Below are 23,075 nucleotides of genomic sequence, written 5' to 3'. Positions count from 1 at the left end.
TGATTGTTTTTGGCATACAAGATACTTCAACACTACAAGACTTCAAGATGCTTTAGCTTTCCAAGTATTCTTTATAATTCATCATCATTAAAACTTTCTCTTCATATGATTTACTATTGGATACTCATCTTTATCTTAAATCAACATTTTTAACCCAATAACCCCAAATACTCATGTAATGTAACGCATACAATACTGAAAGATTCTTTTTTTAATCACAATTTTTTAAAATAAAAATTTGAAATACCCTACACAAGTTCACTTAAAATCATCATCTATTAAATTTAAAAATGACACTTAGTTAACCCTTATATTCCAACTCAATCATCAAAACCTAAAAATCTCGACCCAATTCACATAAAACTCTTTTTAAGTGTAATGAGATAATAAAGTTAATACCTTTCAATCATTAATGAAAACTAATTACCATATTTCATAAAATCTCAGTCCTAGAACCATAACCCACATCCTACACCTTCATCACCTAAAAAGAAGCTAGACTTTTATCATCAAATTCGTCCAAAATCATGATTCTACAATATTCATGTAAAAATAATAATAAAGAAACTAATTAGCTTCCTTAACTGAACTAAAACTTTGAAACTTCACTTTGAACTCTAAGCCTCTTCCCACAAGTTCCTCTCCAAAAATGCTTCAAAAATAAGTTTCACTCTCTAAAGCAATGAAAAGTTTTGAATTTGAGATTCTACCCAAAAATTACCTATTTAGAGAATCAGTTTAATATCTTCTTAATAATTATTCATTAAATGTTTATCTCTTACGAATTAAAATAAACATTTTAAATTAATAAATCATTATATTTCCGATCATAATTTTTTAAATATTTTATTGTCACTTATTAATATCTAACATTATTTAAAAATATCCATAATATCTAAGAATATCTGGTACAATCTAATAATATCTAATATTTCTATAATCAAATAATTATTGACCAAATATTTTAAACTATATAACTAACAAATATTTTTTATATTTCTCTTCAAATATCTATTTAACCTCATGTATTTATTTTCTTAATTATCATATTTTCCTAGATCTTACATGCATATCCGTTAATAAGTAAAAATGAAATTAGACAAAAAAATGTATACTCATTAGATTTGAATACAGAATTAAAATAAATTTTTCATTTGAAAATAAATATGGAATAACAAAACATGTTTCATTGTCATCCCTATCCAAATTATAAACACACCTTATTATATTTTACATACTATAGTTTTTATTTTTATTTATTTACTATGCAAGATCTCCAGTAATAAGCGAACAATATGTTTTATAAATATACGAAATGTAAGGATACTCTCAAATCTAAGATCTTGTTCTTGTTTAAATTTTGAAAGCTGTGAGATTTGAAAGGCAATGTGTATCAAATATTCTTAAAATCATTGCCAGGGTGGTACTGACGTATTCTTAAAATCATTCCCTTTGCAAATTTTATACGAAAAATTTATTCTGATTCTGTGTGGACAAAATTATGCTGATAGGATTATTGTGTTGAATATGATGGATTCATAGATTGCTACGTATACCACAATTCATTATCTGCTTTTTTTGTCGTCGACGTTTTTCAGAATTTGCATCATACCACAACCATGCTTCCAATTTCGTCGCGTCCTTTTCGTCTTTAAGGATTCATATTTCTCACAAAATATTTATATCTTCATGGGTTCACACTTTTAAATAAACGAGGTTAATTATGTTATAATGAATTATTCATCAGTTTATAATGTGAACTTTAATTTATTTTTAAAAAATTATATTATCAAATATGCTGTTTTTTATAATTAAGTTTCAAGAATGATTCAACATAAAAAACTGAGTTTTAAAATAAAATTTACACCCATCGAAATATAAAATTTACATTATAAAGTACAGAAAGAAACTTTCTAAGTCGAATTGATTTACGTTTATGAATCCAGTATGTACCTAACCAAAAGAAAAAATCAAATATCATTAAAAAAAGCTAAAAAAAGTATAGACTTAAAACATATAAGTTTAAAAGCTAATCTAAATTTGGAAATAGAATAAAAAATAATTATAAATGAGTATTATTTTGTGTTATCCCTGAATAAAATGTTTTGGTGTTCTCTCGAACTAGAATCAATGACATTCTTAAGCATCTTTGGTTAAATTAGTCAGTATTGTGGTTCTGTATTTTATATAATTTCGTTATACTGCTATGTCAACATTAAAAATATTGGAACATCAATTTTGTTTATTAACTTACTTTGTACTTTTAATATAAAATACATTTTTTTTTTTGTTTTCACGTAATTTTGATAGTTTCTAAACATGAAGTGTAATCCCCAAATTCTGAAATTAATGAAGAGCAACACAAATCTATCTCCTTTTGTGGAGTTCATCCAACACCCAACCATTTGTATATTAATTATTGGTTTGTTTGATTGAGACCTTAATGCATATGTTAATCATACATACCTAAAGTTTATTGTTAATAATAGGACATGGGTAGGTCATATCCAAATGTGTTTCCTCTATCATGCATTAGGTTGCAATTTTTCATTGTAAATAGTTTTTTTTTTTCTTAATTATAGTTCAAGTACGATATGGGAAATTAATTTGATTATAATCTCTATAGTTATGGCACTTGACTTTGATTTTTATATTGGTCCACGATAAAAAAAAAAAAAAAAAAAACTCCATTGAGAGTTTTAAATAATGTGGGCTAATTTTCATGGTTAAAACACCTTTTAAGGGTATTAGGCTTGTGAAAGATTAAGTGTACGAAAAACAAGGGTATGCATAACCAAATATTTAATTTACGATTTAAATAGTTTTTTCCTCTTACAGACATGCCTTTTTGTAATCCATAAATTATCTTTTTATTTATAATATCAATTAATATATTTTTTGTTTTTAATGATACATTTTTCCGTAAATGATAAATCTATTATCGATGTTATTATTTCTTTTATTTTAAGTGTCACATTTATTGCCACGTAAATATAAAAATAAAGAATCTTATAAATACTTTGTTAAAGTAAAAAAAATAAAGTACTATACTTTTATTTTTCTAAAAAGGCACTAAACACTTAAAAATTAAATGAGTATCAATTTCGCCTTAAAACTTTTTTTTTATATTTTAAATGTGTAAACAAAAATGAATTGCTGAATGAGAAAATGATCACACTTAGCTTAACATTAGTACTTAGTCCTCGCATTTTTTTTTATACATACAAAAACTAGGACAAATTTTTAACTTCTTTATAAATTGAATTTAAAATGTCCCACACATCGGGCATTTATACTATTTTTTTTTTTTGTGACATGACATTTTTAAATTACATGACACTTGTTAATTTAATACTTCCATAATATCGTGACATAATATTAGATGTTATCATTATTTATAAAAGTTTGACAGTGGACATGTCAACTGCTTTTTAATAGTTATGTCACTTTAGACAAAAGATTTTTAAAAAAAAATGGACGGAAAATTTACGGATATGCTTTAAAAAATAACAACAAATGGGAGAAGCGTCCTCCAAGTTGAGAACTTATAATTGACAAATTTTAAAAAATAATTACTCCAAAATTGTGAGGCTAAGATAGAACTGTTAAAAGGGACGCTAACTGAACAAGAGAGTTCATAGTCACGACACATGAAGATTTTGAATGTCAATTTGCAGTGTTCTAAGTTTTCTCTCAACATTTGATAATTCTTCTTGAATCTGTACTAAGTTGTTAAGTCTATTCTGCGCTTCATCGTGGTAAGGTTCGCTAAGGACTTTCACAAAGGTATTCAAACTTTGTATGGCTTCAGTTAAATCCTTTTTCATGGCTTCTTCAAGTTCATAAGCTAAGTTATCTGCCTTTCTTTTCACCTTATCTATCACCTTCTGCCTGCGACCAGGGAAAGTTGATATAGCTAGGTATCTGCAATAGAATTATGCAAAACCAATTATGTAACCAACTAGAATTATCTTTAACCATCGTATGAAGATTTCAAAAAAAGAAAAACATTGCATTGTCAACTAAACAGAAATCTGTGACACAGCAAAAGAATATTTAAGAATGTAGTAAACTGATCAGTTTGTGAACTGTTATGCCTTGTATACATATATAGTATGATCGATGATTACGAAAAAGGTTAATAGTCTGATATTGTAAGTTGAATCATGGATGTTCATGCGCATGTTGCAGGAATGGATATTCTGATTGGTCTAAATATCTTTTCCTTTTATAAAGGGTCTAAGATCGAAGTCTCATCAATCACTATGCATGCACACATTTTTCGAATAAAATCAGTGCAATCAGAAAGGAACTCTAACAGAATATATTATATTACCCGCCAGCTGAACAAATACCAAGAGCAAGAAGATCTTCCAAGGTGGTTTGCAGAACAGATGTCAGTAGCGAAGCAGAGAAACCGGCCACACCCAGTTGACCAAAAGTCCCTACGATCTAAGTTTAAAGGAAAATATTTTTAGATCAGATTGGCTTAACAATAATATAAGATGATGCTAAAACTCAAATCTCAAAGAAAATAAAAACATAATATTTACAACTCGGGAAGGTTCAGAAATGATTCACATTAGTATATGACTTACAGGATCAACACAGACTAAAGACAGTAATTTGCAGAGATCACAAAAATTATCACTAACTTAATATAACTACATGCCGTATCACAAACTATTCAAGAGACAGCTTGCATCATTTGAGGCATTGCAAAATTATGACAACAGCAACATGACAAAATAATGTAGTTGTGATACTTATTTCTCAACTTTTGAACATGCCTATGATCAGTCATGAGTTTTGAGGCTTTTACAACAACTGACTAGCACTGTAGCACCACTTTTAACGATAACTCTTTCTGAATAGCCAAGACATCCTTCAAATTCATTGTCATAAGTTGATTTAGCTCTTCCACAAAATTGTATTTCACACTACACAGCAGAAAGTCAATCATGCTTCTCTCCAAATCATTGACACTTAAAAGCCTAACATACCCCCGTGGTCATTGCACGCAACCTTACCTTGCATAGGCAAAGAGACTGTTTCCAGAATTAAACTCATGACCAACTGGTCACCAAGACACAACTTTACTATTGCATCAGGGCTCACCACCTAATTATTGTCATATTTAAATGAGAAAAATCAATATTTTTCCAGATTGCTTTTAATGTGTATAGCTTCATGAGGCAAAATCATGACAATTGGTTTTGCCTCAGTTTGACTAGAAGTGATCAAAAATAGCCGTTGCCTTAAGTTGAAAATTTCACGCCAAGTTTTATAGCAAACTTGCCTTAATCATAAAAGCATCCAGACAAAAACCACTTCACTTGAAAGTCAATTTTAACTAAAATCAACTTTACTCAATCCAACCACACAATTGTGGAATTTCCATTTAAAATGCATGGGAAGTTAATTGCACATTCAGTCCCTAGTTCAACATAAGCTTAGCTAGGCCCCTAAGTAACTAGCAATATTTCCCAGGTATTTTTAAAATTAATTCAATTATGTTCCTGTCAGTTTGTTGTTTAGTCGAGGTTGCATGGCCATTACACTTAGCTGATAAGAAGATGGAAGAGCCCTCTTTTTTTCTTTTAATGACACGATTGTATCCTTGCTCGTATAGAACAAATCCACATTAGTCCAATTGCCTTCAATTTAAGGCAGTCTGATGAATGAGTGCATTTGTTTCAAATTATGTGAGCACAACTAAAGCAATGCAAACAAGAGGACCAAAATTTAACTTATCTCAAACAAGGAAACCAAATTGCACCGAAAGGCCTTAAAGAAAAAACAGTTCTAATTATTTTACAAAGAAGTCCAAGCTTACCATTTCCCGTACTTCTTGCTCAAATGCCTTTGAAACTGCACTGCTGCTGAAACTGGCAATCACCTGACTACCAGCTTGATCCACTTTCTTTTGCAACTGGTTTGTCTCAAAATTCATCTGATTACTTTCATGCCTCAAGGAGGGCCACCGTTTTTCAAAGGATTCCTTGTATAGTCTCCCTTGTAGGGTATATTTGGAATATAACCAATCTTCATATTCTTGAAGTATTTTCTATGAATAAAAAAACTATTTTAGCATAACGTACCCACCTAACTTCTACTGACAGCATCTATGTCATTTGATGTCTTGGTCCTATTGGGATTATACCAATAAAAAATAGATGAATAGTTGAATTGAACCAAACCATTCTGATAAGCAAGAGTAAAAATCATTGGAAAATGATTAGGATTCACTAGGTTCGATGTCAAACAACATGGTAAACAATACAAAACGAAAACTATGATCCTAAACAGATTACATCCAGAAACTAACCTGGACAGCTGAGACAGCAGGACCAATTATGTCATTCTGAATCTTTGAGGTAGTGGGCATTGCATTTTTTTCTCCTTTGAAAGCGTATGAAGCAATAATATCAAAATTTGCCAATTGCAGATTAGTTTCAGCAAGCTCTACGATGCGTGATTTTGTAGTTTCAATCTGATAATGAGTACCAAGGCATATTCAACAACATACATATCAAGAGAAAATCAAATTGGCCTGAATTTAAAAAAAAAAAAATTAAACATCTTATAGCATACCAAAGAAACAGTTTGTCTCCTCCAAGAAAGGCTCTCAGTTTCCATATTCAAAGCAAAATCATTTACACTATTAACAATGTCTTTCACTGCAGCCAAATCCTGCTTGGCATATCGATAGTCTTGTGTCACAAGAGTTTCACATGCAGATATTAGTCTATCTGCAATTGAAACAGGTGTTTCAAGTTTGAGCCTCATTCTGTCCATTCCTGGGATTGTTGACCCATCTAGAAAGCTATACAAGAAGTTTTCAAGTTCAAAGAAGCTGTTGGCACCATAATGAGAATCAGAGGTTGACAGTTCTTCATTTAGCCTCCCAACATTGGAGGTAGCTATAAGTTTTGATTCAAGAGCTGACCGAGCAGATACAGGATACAATATGACATTTTCAGTGTTCAGCAATCTCTTTATGTTGTCCTTAATGAACAACATTGCTTCCTCAAGCTGCATTGAATTGTAAATAATAATTTAAACCTAGTTCAGCAACTTCACCACAAAAGAACTCATTGATATAAGTATGCCAATAATTAAAACGAATAAAAACACAACACATACCTCCTGATTATTCTGATATATGTCAGCTTTATTCAAGACAAAGACCGCTTTCTTCTTCCACTGCTGAGAATATCGAAGAAAATCAATCTGAAAAAACACAAAAAACCACACATCATGATCCTGCCTGCCAATGATAACAAACACAAAAAGTAAGAAAGTATGCCCCACCCAAAATGACTGACCATACCTCACTTCCAGTTAAAGGGCGGTCAGCAGAAATGACAAAAAGAAGTAAATCTGCACGTGGTACAAATTCCTCAGTAAGACGCTGCTGTCTCTGAAGAATCACATTAGTTCCAGGTGTATCAACAATGGTCATCTGTTATCAAAAGAACAAAACAACAGCTGAGCGCATTCCAAATTTCTAATTGCAAGCAGAAGATAGTATTTAGAGGGGATAGTATAAAATATCTAAGTCTTGAAACACATAAAGGACAGAAACAAACCATAATGAATTGACTTACTTCTTTAAGAATTGGAGCAGGAAGGTAACAAATATATTGACCATCTGGGTGTCTTTCACACCTTTGTTGTTCAATATCTAAGTCATTATATCGTAAAAATGTGATCTCATTAGTTGTAGGAACAACTCCCTCTTTGAGATATCTTTCTCCAAGAAGTGCATTAATCACAGTGGATTTACCAGAGTTGAATTCCCCCTGGTAATATCAAGATTTTAAAAAAAGAAAGACAAAAGGTGAGATGTCAAGTTTGAAGCCTATACAAAAAGTTTATATAGAAAGCAACTGATTTTGGCATTTCATTCAACTAATTCCCTTTTGAGTTATAATTGAAATATTAGAATAAACTGAAAAGGGGAACTGGATAAATTGTAAGAATCAACCAAACATATATCATTGTTCCAAGTAGAATATAGAATAATAAGAACAGAGAACACGATCTCAAACAATATGAAAAAAGACTCCCCGAAGACAATAATGTCAAGTTTTTAAAGACAGAAGAGCCAACTACTCCCCATAAGTAAACCATGGATAAACAGTTTCGGAAATGTTTATGTAAGAAGGTAAGGTGGATTAAAAGTAGAAACTTCTCACAACAAATAGCACTTATTAGTTAAGTAGTTTCTATCTAGATGTATTAAGAGAAGATTTCTTTTTGAAATTTAGAGCTAATACCAATGTATATTCCAGGAACCAGAATTTGTTGAGATTCAGCACACAATTACCACTATAACCAGTAAGAACGGCTCATCAATTTGAGAAACCGCATCATTAAGAAGTGAAACCTCCTCCATCTGTCATTTGAAAACAACCCCAATTCAACAAAAAGTAAACAATATACTGGTCAAAACACTGAGTAACGAAAAAAAGAATTACTTCAAATACCAAATTTTTTAATTAAAAGATCACCAGAGGTGCAGCCTTCTTGATAACTTCAACAGCTTCATTCAACACCAATCTCTCTGTTTCTATTAACTGTTTCTCCCTATCCTCCAGCTTTACAAACCCAGCCACAATCTCCTCCGTCCCACTCTGAAAACCATTATCAACGTTCAATTCAATCTCACTCACATTCCCGCCATCAGTACTTGCATACACAGTACCAAAAACTTTGTGCAGGAACTCATCACCATACCGACCAAAATTTGCCAAACTAGTAACAAAACCGCTAGCACCAGAGGCAAGCAAACCTGACATGTCCGCATAAGACATATTATCTTTTCCACATGAGACAAAAATAGGTATCTTCACACTCTCACGCACAGAAACAACTTCCCGACCAACACGCTGCAGGTCACCACCGCCATATATAAGAAAATCAGCACCTTCTGATTTAGACGCATTCATTGCAGCATCCACAGTGTGGACAATCCTAGCAACCAAGGGAAGAACCACCAATTCAGATTTTGAATCTACCATCGTACTCCTGGCAACAACAGTGGGAAGACCTGCACAAAATTATATTCAAAGATATTTCAAATTAAATCAAGCAAAGCTGCTAGCCAAAATGCCTAAGAGACAGAAAGAGAATTTATTATAGGTTCAACACCACCACGAGTCCATGATCCTGATCAATTTCTAGTGACTTCTATCGAGTTTTATTCATTCATTCTTCGTAAATTGAAAAACTCAGGTAACATGTGGAACGTAAGATAGGCGTGGACATGGGTGGAGCTTAGGAAATATGGATCCAAACTTACCAGAGCTATTCGGGTCAAGACAGGCTATTTTGTCTATCAATGAAAAATAAAATACATTGAAAAAATAGAAAATATTGAAAGAAAAAATGAAAGAAAATTAATAAATAATTAAAAAAAATCAGGACTACATAAAAAAAAAATTATAAAATGGTACAAATTTGAATTGGTTGAAGTCAAATTGTGCTCCATGTGCCCAGATCCATCACTACCCGATCCTACATAATTGGGGTTGCAGTTTTAAAACCTGAACTAAACCGGTGCTGTAAAAATCTTCTAAAAATTAATTTATTCAGCTTGTGAAGAATCTAATCTCAAATTTCCTTTCTATTTTTCTAAATACAAGCCCTGACTGGAGATGATCCTCCAAACATACGCTGTACACTAATTTCCGAAGTAGAGAGTTAAAAACAACCTTGGTCAGAGAGCAAAACTCCACTAGCGGCAGCGGCAGCAGCAATATCGACGCGCTCGGCGACTAGCAAATACGCGCGATCTTGAAGCAGCGATTTCAAGGAGCAGGCAGCTTGGTAGAGCTTGCCACCGCTTGCTTCATTGCTCGAAAGAAGGACAATTCCAACCCACTTGGAGACGGCTTTGTCGATTAAAGCGAAGGCGTTGTTGTCGGCGGCGAGGACTTCGTCGGAGTCCAATTGGAGGATGATAGTGGGGACCTTGAGCTCGGGGCGCTTGTAGCCGCCGGGAAACAGGGTCCGGGGCTGCGGCGGGTCGCTAGGGCTGAAGAGTTGGTGGTTGGATTGGGCGGAGGAGCCATTGGAGAGAGAATTGAGTGGAGAAGCACGCGAGAAGCGGAGAGGGAGAGAGTAAGGACGAGAGAAGAAGGTGTGGCGTGGAATGATTGCGGCAACAAGTGAAGAAGAAGGGGCTGTGACCGAACAAGGTACCATCGCATGAACCGGATTTCGGAATTCAACCACGAGAACGGAGATTGCGCTATCGCACACCACTGTCCTTCCGTCACTCAAATCTCATTCGTTTATCCTCTCTTTATCAATAACCACTATCTACATCAACCTCATTTCTTTATTCACCTCCATTATTATTTATTAAATAACTTTTATCAAAAACTATTAAAATCAAACAGAACAGTATTATTTTTCGAAAAAAAAAATAATAAATTTTAACTTTTCTGAAACATATAATTTTTTCGTTAATTCAAAGGTTGTTTAGAACTAAAATAATGTCCAAGCTCAAACGCGCATGAATTTAGTGTGTTTGGTTTGGTTTACATTTTACTATCTCTCAGTTATTTAATCATTAAAATATATTATTAACATACCATTTTAATGGATAATATATGTAGATAAATTTCAGCCGCAAAATCAAACACCTCTCTCGCTCTCCCTCCATAGAATTTTATGGCGGATCCCGACATCAGAGTTTATAACTAATGACGGATTTTAATTTAGGCTCTGAAGCTGGATTAATTAGTTCTTAATAAATATAATTTAGTTAAATTTAACAACTTTGTGATGGTACAAAGTGATCATTAAATATTAAATTAAGATATGAAAAAATTAATATCACAAAAAATTTAACAAAACTCGTCGATTAAACAAAATTCAATTTATATTGATTAAACAAAAGTAAAACATCATAATTTTTTAATTTAATTTATATATTGATGTCAGTTTAGCCTCTTTGATTAGAAAATTTTACCAAGTTGGAGAACATTAAATTATTGTAGTGTTTATATCCACATATGTTGGTGTTGAGAAATGATGATGGTGGATATGAGTTAGCTTTATCTGAAACTGCTGGTTCTCACACTCTGAAAGGCAGAGAAGTTAACGAACAATGGCCACCATTGCTTCTTCCTCATCCACTGTGCTCTTCTCTGCATCCTCTTCCAACCTCCCTCCATTTTCACACCCTTCTACTTCGCGCCTTTCTTTCTCCTCTTCCCTTTCCTCCTCCTCCTCCTCCTCTCTGTCAATTAAAATTTCTCCTACCTTTTCATCACACTCTTCTTCAAGTTCTAGACACTTTGTCAACCACTCTTCCTTCACCATCAGTGCCAGTTCTGGTGAGAAGAAGAAGGTGCTCATCGTGAATACCAACAGTGGCGGGCATGCCATTATTGGCTTTTACTTTGCAAAGGAGCTTCTTGGTGCTGGCCACTCGGTCACCGTGCTCACTGTTGGTGAAGAAGGCTCAGACAAGATGAAGAAACCTCCTTTTAACAGATTCTCAGTTAGTGATCTTTAATTTTAATAAATTCTTTTGTCTTAGAATTCAATTCATGTTCTCGGGATTTAGCTACTTGCATTGAATGAATGTTGCGAATTCCAATCACTGAGTCAAGATTTAATTGTATGATTTGAGAACCAATCAGGAAATTGTGAGTGCTGGAGGGCGCACGGTATGGGGAAATCCTTCTGAAGTCGGAAGTGTTGTAGGAGGGGAAGTGTTTGATGCGGTCTTGGACAACAATGGCAAGGATCTTGAGACCGTGAGGTTTGTTGAGTTAACTCTTGTTCTGAAATATCTGCAATGCTTGAGTTTTAGGCATCGTAAATATCATCAATGTTCACTTTCAGGCCGGTGATTGATTGGGCTAAGAGTTCAGGTGTGAAGCAATTCTTGTTCATCAGTAGTGCTGGAATCTACAAACCAACAGATGAACCTCCACATGTTGAAGGGGTATGTTGAACATTCTTATATCATCATCAGTATTTGTAAAACCATTATGGCAATGCAACTGCATAAAATTGAAGTAGCATGCACTGTGGAGTAGGATGTTGTTAAGGCTGATGCTGGTCACGCTGAGGTGGAGAAATACCTTGAAGAAACTTTTGGAAATTGGGCATCGTTCCGGCCACAGTACATTATTGGATCTGGCAACAACAAAGACTGTGAGGAGTGGTTTTTCGACAGTAAGAAAGAACACATTTCTTAAACTCTGCCATGTTTCAACAACTACTCTTGTAAAAAGAAAAACCTTTGCATTGTGATAATTGCAGGGATTGTTCGGGACAGACCAGTGCCAATTCCTGGCCCGGGGTTGCAACTCAGTAACTTATCTCATGCTAGGGACTTATCCTCGATGCTTACTCTAGCTGTTGAAAACCCAGAGGGTGCAAAGGGTACCATTTTCAACTGCGTCGGTGACCGTGCGGTGACTCTGGACGGAATCGCCAAACTCTGTGCTCAAGCTGCAGGACGCCCTGTTAACATTGTTCATTATGATCCAAAAGCTGTTGGAGTTGACGCGAAGAAAGCTTTCCCTTTCCGCACCTATGTAGCTTCTGATACCTTTTTATCTTCTGATACACTTTAAACCTGATCATAATGCATGGAAACACCCTATTTCTAAACACAAATCATTGAATTCTTGTAACAAAAATACCTATTTAGAATGTCTTTCAACCATTTAACGATCCTGTTTGTGTATTATGCAGCACTTCTATGCAGAACCCAGAGCAGCCAAAAGTAAATTGGGATGGGAATCAACGACGAAACTCCCAGAAGACCTAAAAGAACGGTTTGAGGAGTACGTAAAGATTGGGAGAGATAAGAAGTCAATCAAGTTCGAGGTAGATGATAAGATTTTAGAGGCATTGAAAGTTCCTGTGTCTGTGTGATCGATTCATATCCAAAATGTATGAAACATATATCGAACAAGATTGTAGCAAGATCTTTTTCATTCAATTCCAATGAGTTATTAACATAAATCGACTATTTCAATGATCTTTTACAAACACTTAAAAAGTAAAATGCTAACGGGTAAAGTGGCATCAGAGAAACATTTTCCTAACATAAAAAAAGAAAAAAAAAAGAAACTTGTAATGCTTTTAAGTTGCCCAGTTAGGATATCATAACTAAATTCATTCCAAATACCGCACCTAAACGAAATAACAGAATGTGTGGATAAAACTAAAACTTCAGTGTTTTAGAAACCCACGAAATAACCCCTTCTCAAACAATCCTTCTTCAAATTCAAATTTCAGTACATTCCCATTAAGATCTGGAAAGTACTTGTTTCCATGATTGAGTTTTGGGCCCCAATAATGGAAAATGTATCATCAAACTCCACATATTCCTGTGGTATTAAAGAGTAACAATATCATTGATTATCTCTTCTTAATCACAACAATAGCAATAAGTTGTGTTCTTAATAAACCCTAGCCAAAAAAATCCATTATCAGGTTTTTACAAAAAATACTTATTTTTACATTACATATAATCATTTCAACCAATTAAAAATAACAATAGCAAAATAAAGTTACAAATCTTGTTGTACAGAAACCCAATAAACCAAAAACAATCTTAGCTTGCCTAGATGAATGCATGAGATGTAATTTGAAAAAAGCTCCTGAAACACAATGGTTTTTATACAACCATGAAATCCAACCAGAAGCTAGGTTTAAGTGTTTGGCTTTGGTTTCGGAGTGCTTGGTCACAAACCCTATAAACCAAATGACCTTCTAATATCCTACAGCCTACAGAATGTCTTACTAATAGAAGCAACTATTACAAATAAAATAACACGTTTTCTAAAATACGCTAATTAGTCGGATAGTGACCATTTTGTAGAAATGTGTCAAATTTGTCTCCGTTTTTAGTTTTGTGTCAATTTCGTCCCCAAATTCATCAATCAAGTTCTTCCCGTTAATTTTCCAAAAACGACATTAAGAGTGAGCTGATGTGGCATAGGATAATGAATATGTGTCAAAATCCTTACTTGTACAGTGTCAAAATTCCTAATCCTCATTGTTGTCCTCTTCATCTTCATCGCAGAGGAAGTGATTTGCTGAAGAGGTGCTGGTTGAAGTTGACAATGTCTCGAAGTCGCAGTCAACCTTGCTCATCTTGTTCACGAGGGACACAAAACCACATTGTCTCTTTTCCTGGTGGTTGGTCTGGGGCATTTGGTGGAACACCAATATACCATTGTAGGGAGGTTGTAATCTTGAGAATGGCTCGAACGGTGAAGAATACTGGAAAATAATTTTGGACTTGTCCTAATTACAAGTTTTGATCTATGGGTTTCATTATTTTCCTGGTAAGATGAGTGTTCATTGAACCACCTAACAATAAACAAGTGCTCGTTGAACCACATAATAATAAAAAGGTTAAAATACTTTGTTAGTCCTCATTTTTGTAACAAAATCTCAATTTGGTCCTCGTATTTTTATTAGTCTCAATTAGGTCATTATTTTTGTAAATTAGTATCAATTAGGTCATTTCCGTTAGTAGAGAACTAACACCGTTAAGTAGGGGCCACGTGTCATTTCCAGGTTTGTAGTGTGTCACGTGTCAATCTAATATGGTGACACATGTCAAATTATTGTATGAATCTCAATTTAGTCCTCATATTTGTTAATTTGATTCGATTTCAGTCCCAAATTTTTTTTAAAAAAAAATTAATTTCATGTGCTCCAAAGTTAGAACAAATTTAATATTTTTTATAAATGTAATGATGATACTTTTATTACAAGTGATATTTCTATTACATATTTTTAACAATATTTAATTTATTTAAATTTATATTTTACATTAAACTTTATTTAAATTTTATTTTAAAATTATAAATATATAGGTTAATAAATTTACATTCGAAATATTTGTATAATATTCAATATCAACAATATTTTAGAGTTGGCTTAAAAATAACAATTTTATAAATTCAAATGTAAAATTTTAAAATAATTTTATAACAAATTAAAATAAATATATTTAAAATTTTAATATTAAATACAATTAATATTATTAAAATATTTAATAAAAATATCAATTTTAATAAAAATAATCATAACATTATATAAAAGTAAAATTTGGTCTAAATTTGGAGTGCCTGAAATTGAAAATTTTTAAAAAAAATTGGGACTCAAATCAAATCAAATTAACACATATGAGGACCAAATTGAGATTCAAACAATGACACGTGTCACCATATTAGATTGTCACGTGACACAATGTGACATGTGACATAAATATTTTTTTAAATAAAAATTTAAAAAATTTAAAAAAAAATTCAAAAATTCAAAAAATTTCAAAAAATTCAAAAAAACGAGGAGCTGACACGTGGCACCTATTTAACGGGTGTTAGTTCTCTATTAACAGAAATTACCTAATTGATATTAATTTACAAAAATGAAGACTGAGACTAATAAAAATATGAAGAGCAAATTGAGATTTTGCGACAAAAACGAGGACAAACAGAGTATTTTAACCTAATAAAAAATTATATAGAACAAACAAGATTGAAACACAAAAACCATTAAAATCACAAACCCTAATCCCTCAATCCCAACAGGACAACAGTCAGTCAACACACAGACATTAAAGAATTACGCACCTTATCGCAAATGAAAGTCACTTTGGTATCAATGGAAGCTTCAATTTTGCTTTCATGCCAACAATCCCCAAATCGTCTTCTTTGCGATTGTGAAGCAAGAATCCAAATCCCTATTTCAATTTCACTATTAATGTAATTATTTTTCTTATCACACCCAATTTCACATATCAGACAACAGTTACGTGCCACATCATAATAACTTGCATGTAAACCATGCTTAATAACTCAGACGTTATCTTCTTTAAGAGCATAAAAAATAAGGGACATGGTTGATGCACATTAATTAATTTGGGGACAAAATTGACACAATTAAATATACGAACCAATTTGATCTATTTTTCCCAAAGTGAATATCATTCAATTAATTAAGTCTTTATATAATATAACTCAAAGTTATATAACCATATAACTTTTTCTATTTTCCAAAAATATTGAATATTATATAACTTTTACTATATGTAAATAAATAAATAGATTATTTACATTATTATATTTAATCTTTAAATTATATTTATTTATGAAGATAATCTTTAAATAAAAACTTTGATAATATAAAAATAATTAAATATTTTTCAACAAACATAAATTAAATAATAATATTAATGATATAATAATAAGTAATGTCTAATTTTCTTATAATAATTAAATTCTGAATTGTTTTTATAACGTTAGATATTACATAATACAATATTGAAAACAAAAATTCAAACTTATCTATTATAAATAAAAGTATGTTTAAGAACGATGGTATTATTTTTATTATTATTAATATTATTAATACTACTATTATTATTATTACTAATAATACTATTATTAGTATAATATATTACTATATACTATAACATGTAAATTAATATTGTAAAATCACTAATTAAAATATTATAAAATTGATAATACAAATCAAATAGTTAGAAATATATATAGTATTAATACAAGAATGCAAAATAATAATTTATATATATATATATATATATATATATATATATATATATATATATATATATATATATATATATATATATATATATATATATATATATATATATATATATATATATATATATCAAAGTATAGATAATAAGAGTTTTTCAAAAAGAACAAAACTCATTGAAGGACCTACTTGAGGTTAAAGAATTACTTTGTACCATCATCATCCTAAATCAAAGGAGCATAATCACTTATCTCTTCATCTACTTAAATCGGATAGGTGATAAAAAAAATACAAACCAACATATAAGAAGACATAAAGGACACAACAAGATAAGTTAGTGAACAAAAGAGTTATCCTAAACCAAATAAAGGCTTAATTAAAATTAAAAAAAAATTATCAAGTTGACATGTGTCACAACCATAAAGTGACATGTGGTTGTTTAATTTTTTTAAGAAAAATTAAAAAAAAAAAGAATTTAAAAAACAATTACAAAAAAATTACAAAATTCTACAAAATGACAAGTGGCATGTACGAAGACAATGTTAACGTCAACTTAACGACATGGACCAAATTGAACCAAAAAATAATAAGATGACCAAAATGAACCAAACCAACAAATTAGGAGACCAAAATGGTAATTAAGCCTATATATATAGGGTTTAGGGTTTAGGGTATCAAACTAGATAAAAAGAGTTCTTTAAAAGGAACAAAACTCATTCAAGGAACTACTTCAAGCTAAAGATCTACTTTGTACCATCATCGTCCTCCACCAAAGGAGCATAATCACCTATCTCTTCATCTACTCACACTGGATAGGTGATAAAAAAGATACAAACTAACATACAAGAAGACATAAAGCACACAACAGGATAAGCTAGTGAACAAAAGAGTTATCATAAACCAAATAAATCATATCAAATACAAACAAAGCATGGATAAAATATAGTGAATGTGTGTGTAAGCTAATGAACAAAAGAGTGTGTGTGTGTGTGTGTGTGAGTGAGTGTGTGCGCATGCGTGTGTGTGCGTCAAGATTAATCCGACTACACACAAGATTAATCCATCATGCGTGCGTGCGTGTGTGTGTGTGTATGTGTGCGTCAAGATTAATCCGACTACACACAAGATTAATCCCCTTCACATCCGAGGTCAAAAAATCCCATAGACTAGGATCTCTTGCAACTCTCACCACATAACCTATTCTACTCTATGTGAGTGTGAATGCTTATTACCCGCTTACTGAATCCATACATCAATGCATATACTAAAGTTACCACAAAAAGAATTTCTCCTTCAAATTCCTTAAACACCATAATCATAAATGCCCATAACAACATTTTCACCTCAATTAATAACAACCAAAGTCATAAACATGATTAATATCCACCACAAAACCTCCAAAAACAAATAAAGGGAAAAATAGGGCCAACAGAGAAACTGGCACTCAACAGTGGCGTTGAAAGTCAAACCTCTCGCAAAATGTGGTGCTTAATGACACTTTCTGGCACTCAATGTCCTGGAACTAAAATGCTCTAGACTTGTAGTATAAAACTAGCATTCAACGGTGCCTCACTACTGCTTAGTGATAAAGCATTCACAAAATACGACGCTCGACGGTATAATCTAGCACTCAGCGTCCCGGATCTAAAATACTCCCACACCTGCACAACGAGGCTGGCACTCAGCACCAGTCTATTACCGCTCAATTGTGTACTAGAAAACCATAACTTTTGTGTTGTTATTACAGGAAATTGGACTCGTTCAATTGATTACTTTAGTACTCCTCTTTTAGTACTTTGGTTTCAAAATAGTTTTACAAATAATAGAGCTTGTACCAATTATTCAATTGCTCAAATTTCAACTTGCCTCATTTGCACACCAAAGCAACTTCACCAATCACAATTCATTCAAACACATAACTGTCATTCAATTCATACATTCCACATCAAAAGCACATCAAACCAAATTTATCATAATAACCAATTTCCTTTTCAAAAATCCAAAATGGCAACAACATGCAAATTATCCAAAAGATAAAAACTCACACAACACAGATCAATACTAGCTTCCCTTACCTAACCAAGCTTCTCACAAGACCTCAAACAACGGAAAGTCCTCCTAACTTGCAGGGTACCCCTTTTTAAGCTTAGATACAACATCAAGACGATCTAATCATGCCAACAAAGACATTGATCAACAAAGATTCAAGAAAAAAAAATCAGAAAGGTACATGCAAGCAGGAAAAACTCCACATGCAACCGAGACTAAATGAAAAAGATGAGAAAAGGGGTTGAAAACTATCTTACCCCAAACGGAGAAATTGATCGGTTGATCTTGACAAATTACCGCAAGGAACAATCATATGGTCTCAGATCTTTAAGACGAGTAAAACATGAGAAAACTTAGAGGGAATGGAGATAACTCTTAAAGAAGAGTTTTTAGAAAGATAGAGTGTTTTTAAGTAATAAAACTCTTTTATAAGATTTCTATTTATACTTAAGTATTTTATCATTAAAATAATATAATCTCAGTATCTTAAAACACGATCACTCCTAAAATATAATTTCTTAAGTTGTGACACTCCGTAGTAGTATTGTGAAATGCTCATTATTAACAATTTTATTTATTCCATATTACCAAAATCTAAATTTATACATAATTATAATAATAGTTATTATTATTATATATTATTTATGTTAAAAAAAATTTATTTAAAAAAGCAAACAAAAAAAAACGGACGTGCGAGTTTAAAACTAAAGTTGAAATCATAAACTTAAAATACGAAAATCTGCTGATATAGATAAATTTAATATAAAAATTGCAGTACCTTCGTTAAAAAAGAAAAACACCCAAATTAACCATTTAAACCAAGTGGATACAAATTCTACCTATGAGAAAAATACATCTAATGAAACTCAAAAACAAATTAACCGTCGGTTTGATTTAAAGTTTACTACAATTAAGATGTGTGCTAAATTAAGACAAGCTAACTTTTATTGAGACGTGTTTTTTTTTAGTTTTAGAAGTACGAACATTAATTTTGCGACTTTCTGCCGTGATGACTTTCATACAGTACCTTGAGTGACATTTCCTAAAAGAGTGTGCAAATAATCATTTCGATTCCAACTTGCACTTGATCTTGCAAACAGCAACCCATCATTCAAAAGTGTTGATTTGATTAGAAAACGTACAAATTTCAAAACGAAAAAGAGAGCTTAACATTGCTAAGAAATCATGGATATAGGCCCACAAGTACATTTCCAACTAAAGCACCGAGACTGTAACTACATTCAGGTTAGTGGCGCACTTATGCTAATAACTTTTAGATACAGTGCTCGCAATTGGAAGTTGTTTGTAGCATACGAGACACACCAGCAAAGAGGCTATTCAAATCATGTGAATACAAGAAATTGCTAAAATATAGAAAGAGAGCAGAAACCCAGCAATCGAAGAAAATAATTTGCAAGCATAAGTCACAGCAGAGCCAAAAATTTTCTGCGGCTAATACCATTTCTTGTTTTGCCAGATATATATTAAGAGCATATATATCGGTAAACTTCTAAAAGTCGGGTCATGGAATAGAATATCTAAAATACAAAGATTAAAGCTAGCTATTGTGCCTGAAACAAGTACGTCTGTAGAAAATATTAATTGGCCTACAAATTAATCTCAAGTAAATTTTGCATGTTTGCTCCTATGAATCTTTCTAAATTCCAAGGCCCTTCAATTTTGATTCCAATTCATCATGTTCGCCATCTTCTTCATCCTTCCCCTCATTGTCTTCTCCTTCAGGATCATTCTCATCCAAAGGACCCAGCATATCAGGTGAGTTTTTAAATATATTTTTCAACTCAACAATCCCTTCATCAGAAATGAAATTAGCATTAATGTTTAACAACTTAAAACCTGGTTTCCCCACAACAGCTTCAGCCACCAGCTTAGCACCTGACCATGTGATCGAGTTTGTGCTTAAATCAACTTCAATTAACTGACGCCCTACTTCCAGTGCCTTGCTGATCAAAGCTACACCTTCATCCTTCAGTTCGTTCTCAGATAAATTAATCTTAGTGAGGAATTGTTTTGATGATATACAGGCAGCCACAGAGACAGCACCTTCTGCAGTAATGTCATTCCCAGCCAAATCTAAAATTTCCAGTGATGGTGCAGACTCCTTGAGGGCGTTAGCGAGGGCTTCTGCACCATCATCCTCCAAGTTCAAATAACTCAGGTATATCTCTGTAAGATCAGTATATGCAGGTATAACTTTACTTAGAGCAACCCCAGCCTCTGCCCCAAACATATTGTCACGCAAATCAAGCTTCCTCAAATGCTTACAAGCCCCGAGTGCTTCTGCAAGGGCAACTCCACCATCAGAGCCTACTCTGGTAGATGAGCACCGAAAATCTTCCAAAGCTGGGGAATGTTTCACTATTTCAGCAATAGCAATTGCACCTTCGTCTCCAGTCATGTTATTATGGAAATGAAGAACCCTGAGCTTCTCAGTTGAAGGAAGCAATTCAGAAACTGCTTTTGCAGCTTCTTCTGATATACCATCATTCATCAAATAAAGCTCCTCTAAATTAATTTGCGATTTGAGGAGAGACCGGAAAGCTCTAACCCCCTTCTCACCCACGGCATTATTTGACAGGTTCAGATACCTCAAAGCACAGCCTTCCAGTGCAGAAGAAAATATAGACATCACTTCAAGAGCTTCTGCTTCGGTTCTTCCAGCAATAAAATCTGAAAGGTCTACCTCTTTCAATTGATCTTTGATTGATATTAGGATGGGTTCAGCAACACGGGCAGCATCCAAGCCAAAACTTCTATTGCTAAAAATTATCTTGGTATAAGAGTTTGGTCCCCTTAATGGTTCCAAAAGTTCTGCTGCTTCCTTTCCCTCAATAAAGGCTCTACGACCGCCAGATATGTCAAAAACAGTTTCAGCAGTCGCATCAGCCTTGCCAGATGTTAATTCTCCGCCCTCCTTCACTCTTGGCCCTCTTTTCAAAACCTCCAACATAAGCTTACTTGACTCCTTAGCATAAATTTGCACAGCAGAACTCCCATCACCATCAGGCTCCTTCTCAAAATGTTGGGTTGCAGTAGCAAAAGCGTCATCCTCTATCTGCTTGGCATCCTCCTCAGCCTCTTCTTTGCTAAGCAGTCCGTACTTCCTAGAGAAAATTGAAGGAGTGGTAAGGTTCTTGGTCATCCGCTCTACAAGCATAAGCCTAGTACCCTGGCTAGGTGGCCATAATTTGATCGCGAGGGGACGATGTTGGTATGCCTGCGCAGAAGAATCCATAGCAAAACAACCTGGGAACATGCGTGACAGCAAATTTTAAGTATTTCTATCAAAAACCAAACATTTCACTGCAACCATAAAATAAAGAGAAGACAAAACTGCTTATGGAAAATCCTCAATTTCAAACACTAATAATAACGAGAATAATAATAATAATAATAATATCAACATAAAATACTTGAAAAATTTAAATCAAAGAACCGTAACATGAATAGTGTGATATACTGTTGCAAAATTCGGCTATTGTTACAAAAAGTTAACAAGAAAAAAATAATTAAAATCTGGTAACCATTTGCTGAAGTCAACGACTAGGTATAAAATAAAATAAAAAACGACTTGCGCATAAAACAAAAGGGACATAGTAGGGGCCTAAAAATGTATGGATCCAATGTATCAAAGATAAATGCTGTTTCAACATCTATAGTAAACATTCGAATAAGCTAAAATAACAGTAAATGAAATTACAAAGATCGAGTTCGGGGAGAAATCCACGAATCGGGACAATTTTTTTCGTTTAGGGTTTAGAATTTACAAGTAACCAAGCAGAGCATAAACGGTACGAGGTCGGAACGAAAGTTAAAACAAAAATTGGGAAAAACCCTAAAACCCAAGAAAAACAAAATAATAACAAACGCATCCAGAAGTAACATTGCATAGAGAAAAAGGATGAAACGAAGGGAATGTGAACCTGAGGAGAAAGCAATCGCGAAGAGGAACAGAGAAACCCTAGAAAGAGTGTGGAGCAGAGAGGGAGAGGTTTTGCGGGCTTCTGTCCTGAAATTTGATTTGACAGAAATTGGTTGATAGAGGATTTAAAGGTGGTACTGGAATCTGGTGGAGCGGGGAAAATAAAACTTAAATTAGTGCAGCCTCAATATTTTCCATTAAAAAATATACAGATATGGAAAGCAGCATGTGAAAAACTGGAGGGAATGATGCAAAATGAAAACCGTAATCATTCCAACCCTACTTTTCTACACTAGGCCCATTCGATTGAAAAACCCCAAGCGTGGGTTTTCCGCTTCCTCTCTCAACTTTATTTCCTCCAATGACCATCCTACCCTCCTCTTTACGATTTATTCAAAACTCGAGTTGCTCCAACTCAAATTCTGCGTCAGACTACATTTGGGCCTAGTTCTGGGCCTTAGTGAATATCTGCTACATGGGCTTCAAGTCGACTTCAAATGACATACTTTTGTCACAACAGTACGTA

At 33.1% G+C, this 23,075-nt stretch overlaps 3 protein-coding genes across 3 annotated transcripts; 1 reads left to right on the top strand and 2 right to left on the bottom strand.

Moving 5' to 3' along the window:
- Window positions 1-3,507: 3,507 nt before the first annotated feature.
- LOC114191642 (probable transmembrane GTPase FZO-like, chloroplastic) lies at window positions 3,508-10,327 on the bottom strand. Its single transcript, XM_028080945.1, has 11 exons — window positions 9,720-10,327; window positions 8,517-9,055; window positions 8,333-8,401; window positions 7,611-7,805; window positions 7,334-7,465; window positions 7,147-7,233; window positions 6,595-7,035; window positions 6,329-6,493; window positions 5,837-6,067; window positions 4,337-4,452; window positions 3,508-3,924 (listed from the first exon to the last, which is right to left on the bottom strand). The coding sequence occupies exons 1-11, from the start codon at window positions 10,210-10,212 to the stop codon at window positions 3,642-3,644; spliced, it is 2,751 nt and encodes a 916-aa protein (XP_027936746.1). The 5' UTR covers window positions 10,213-10,327; the 3' UTR covers window positions 3,508-3,641.
- Window positions 10,328-11,030: 703 nt separating this feature from the next.
- On the top strand, window positions 11,031-12,999 carry LOC114190509 (chloroplast stem-loop binding protein of 41 kDa a, chloroplastic). Its single transcript, XM_028079423.1, has 6 exons — window positions 11,031-11,518; window positions 11,661-11,782; window positions 11,866-11,968; window positions 12,063-12,201; window positions 12,289-12,566; window positions 12,727-12,999. The coding sequence occupies exons 1-6, from the start codon at window positions 11,123-11,125 to the stop codon at window positions 12,907-12,909; spliced, it is 1,221 nt and encodes a 406-aa protein (XP_027935224.1). The 5' UTR covers window positions 11,031-11,122; the 3' UTR covers window positions 12,910-12,999.
- Window positions 13,000-19,993: 6,994 nt separating this feature from the next.
- LOC114191816 (RAN GTPase-activating protein 1) lies at window positions 19,994-22,848 on the bottom strand. Its single transcript, XM_028081221.1, has 3 exons — window positions 22,833-22,848; window positions 22,551-22,693; window positions 19,994-21,873 (listed from the first exon to the last, which is right to left on the bottom strand). The coding sequence occupies exon 3, from the start codon at window positions 21,860-21,862 to the stop codon at window positions 20,264-20,266; it is 1,599 nt and encodes a 532-aa protein (XP_027937022.1). The 5' UTR covers window positions 21,863-21,873; window positions 22,551-22,693; window positions 22,833-22,848; the 3' UTR covers window positions 19,994-20,263.
- Window positions 22,849-23,075: the final 227 nt, after the last annotated feature.

The sequence above is a fragment of the Vigna unguiculata genome, chromosome 7 (genome assembly GCF_004118075.2).
Source record: "Vigna unguiculata cultivar IT97K-499-35 chromosome 7, ASM411807v1, whole genome shotgun sequence".
Classification (NCBI taxonomy): Eukaryota; Viridiplantae; Streptophyta; class Magnoliopsida; order Fabales; family Fabaceae; genus Vigna; species Vigna unguiculata.
Note: the sequence above shows the minus strand (reverse complement) of the source record. Positions and strands in the feature narration are given on the sequence as shown.

Coding starts and splice junctions, on each gene's coding strand:
- LOC114191816 (XM_028081221.1), bottom strand. CDS start 21,862: ATGGATTCTTCTGCGCAGGCATACCAACATCGTCCCCTCGCGATCAAA.
- LOC114190509 (XM_028079423.1), top strand. CDS start 11,123: ATGGCCACCATTGCTTCTTCCTCATCCACTGTGCTCTTCTCTGCATCC. Junction 11,969..12,062: donor AACCTCCACATGTTGAAGGG/GTATGTTGAACA, acceptor ACTGTGGAGTAG/GATGTTGTTAAGGCTGATGC. Junction 12,202..12,288: donor TGAGGAGTGGTTTTTCGACA/GTAAGAAAGAAC, acceptor TGATAATTGCAG/GGATTGTTCGGGACAGACCA.
- LOC114191642 (XM_028080945.1), bottom strand. CDS start 10,212: ATGGTACCTTGTTCGGTCACAGCCCCTTCTTCTTCACTTGTTGCCGCA. Junction 4,453..5,836: donor AGCAAGAAGTACGGGAAATG/GTAAGCTTGGAC, acceptor CTTTAAACTTAG/ATCGTAGGGACTTTTGGTCA. Junction 3,925..4,336: donor GGTATTTGTTCAGCTGGCGG/GTAATATAATAT, acceptor ATTCTATTGCAG/ATACCTAGCTATATCAACTT.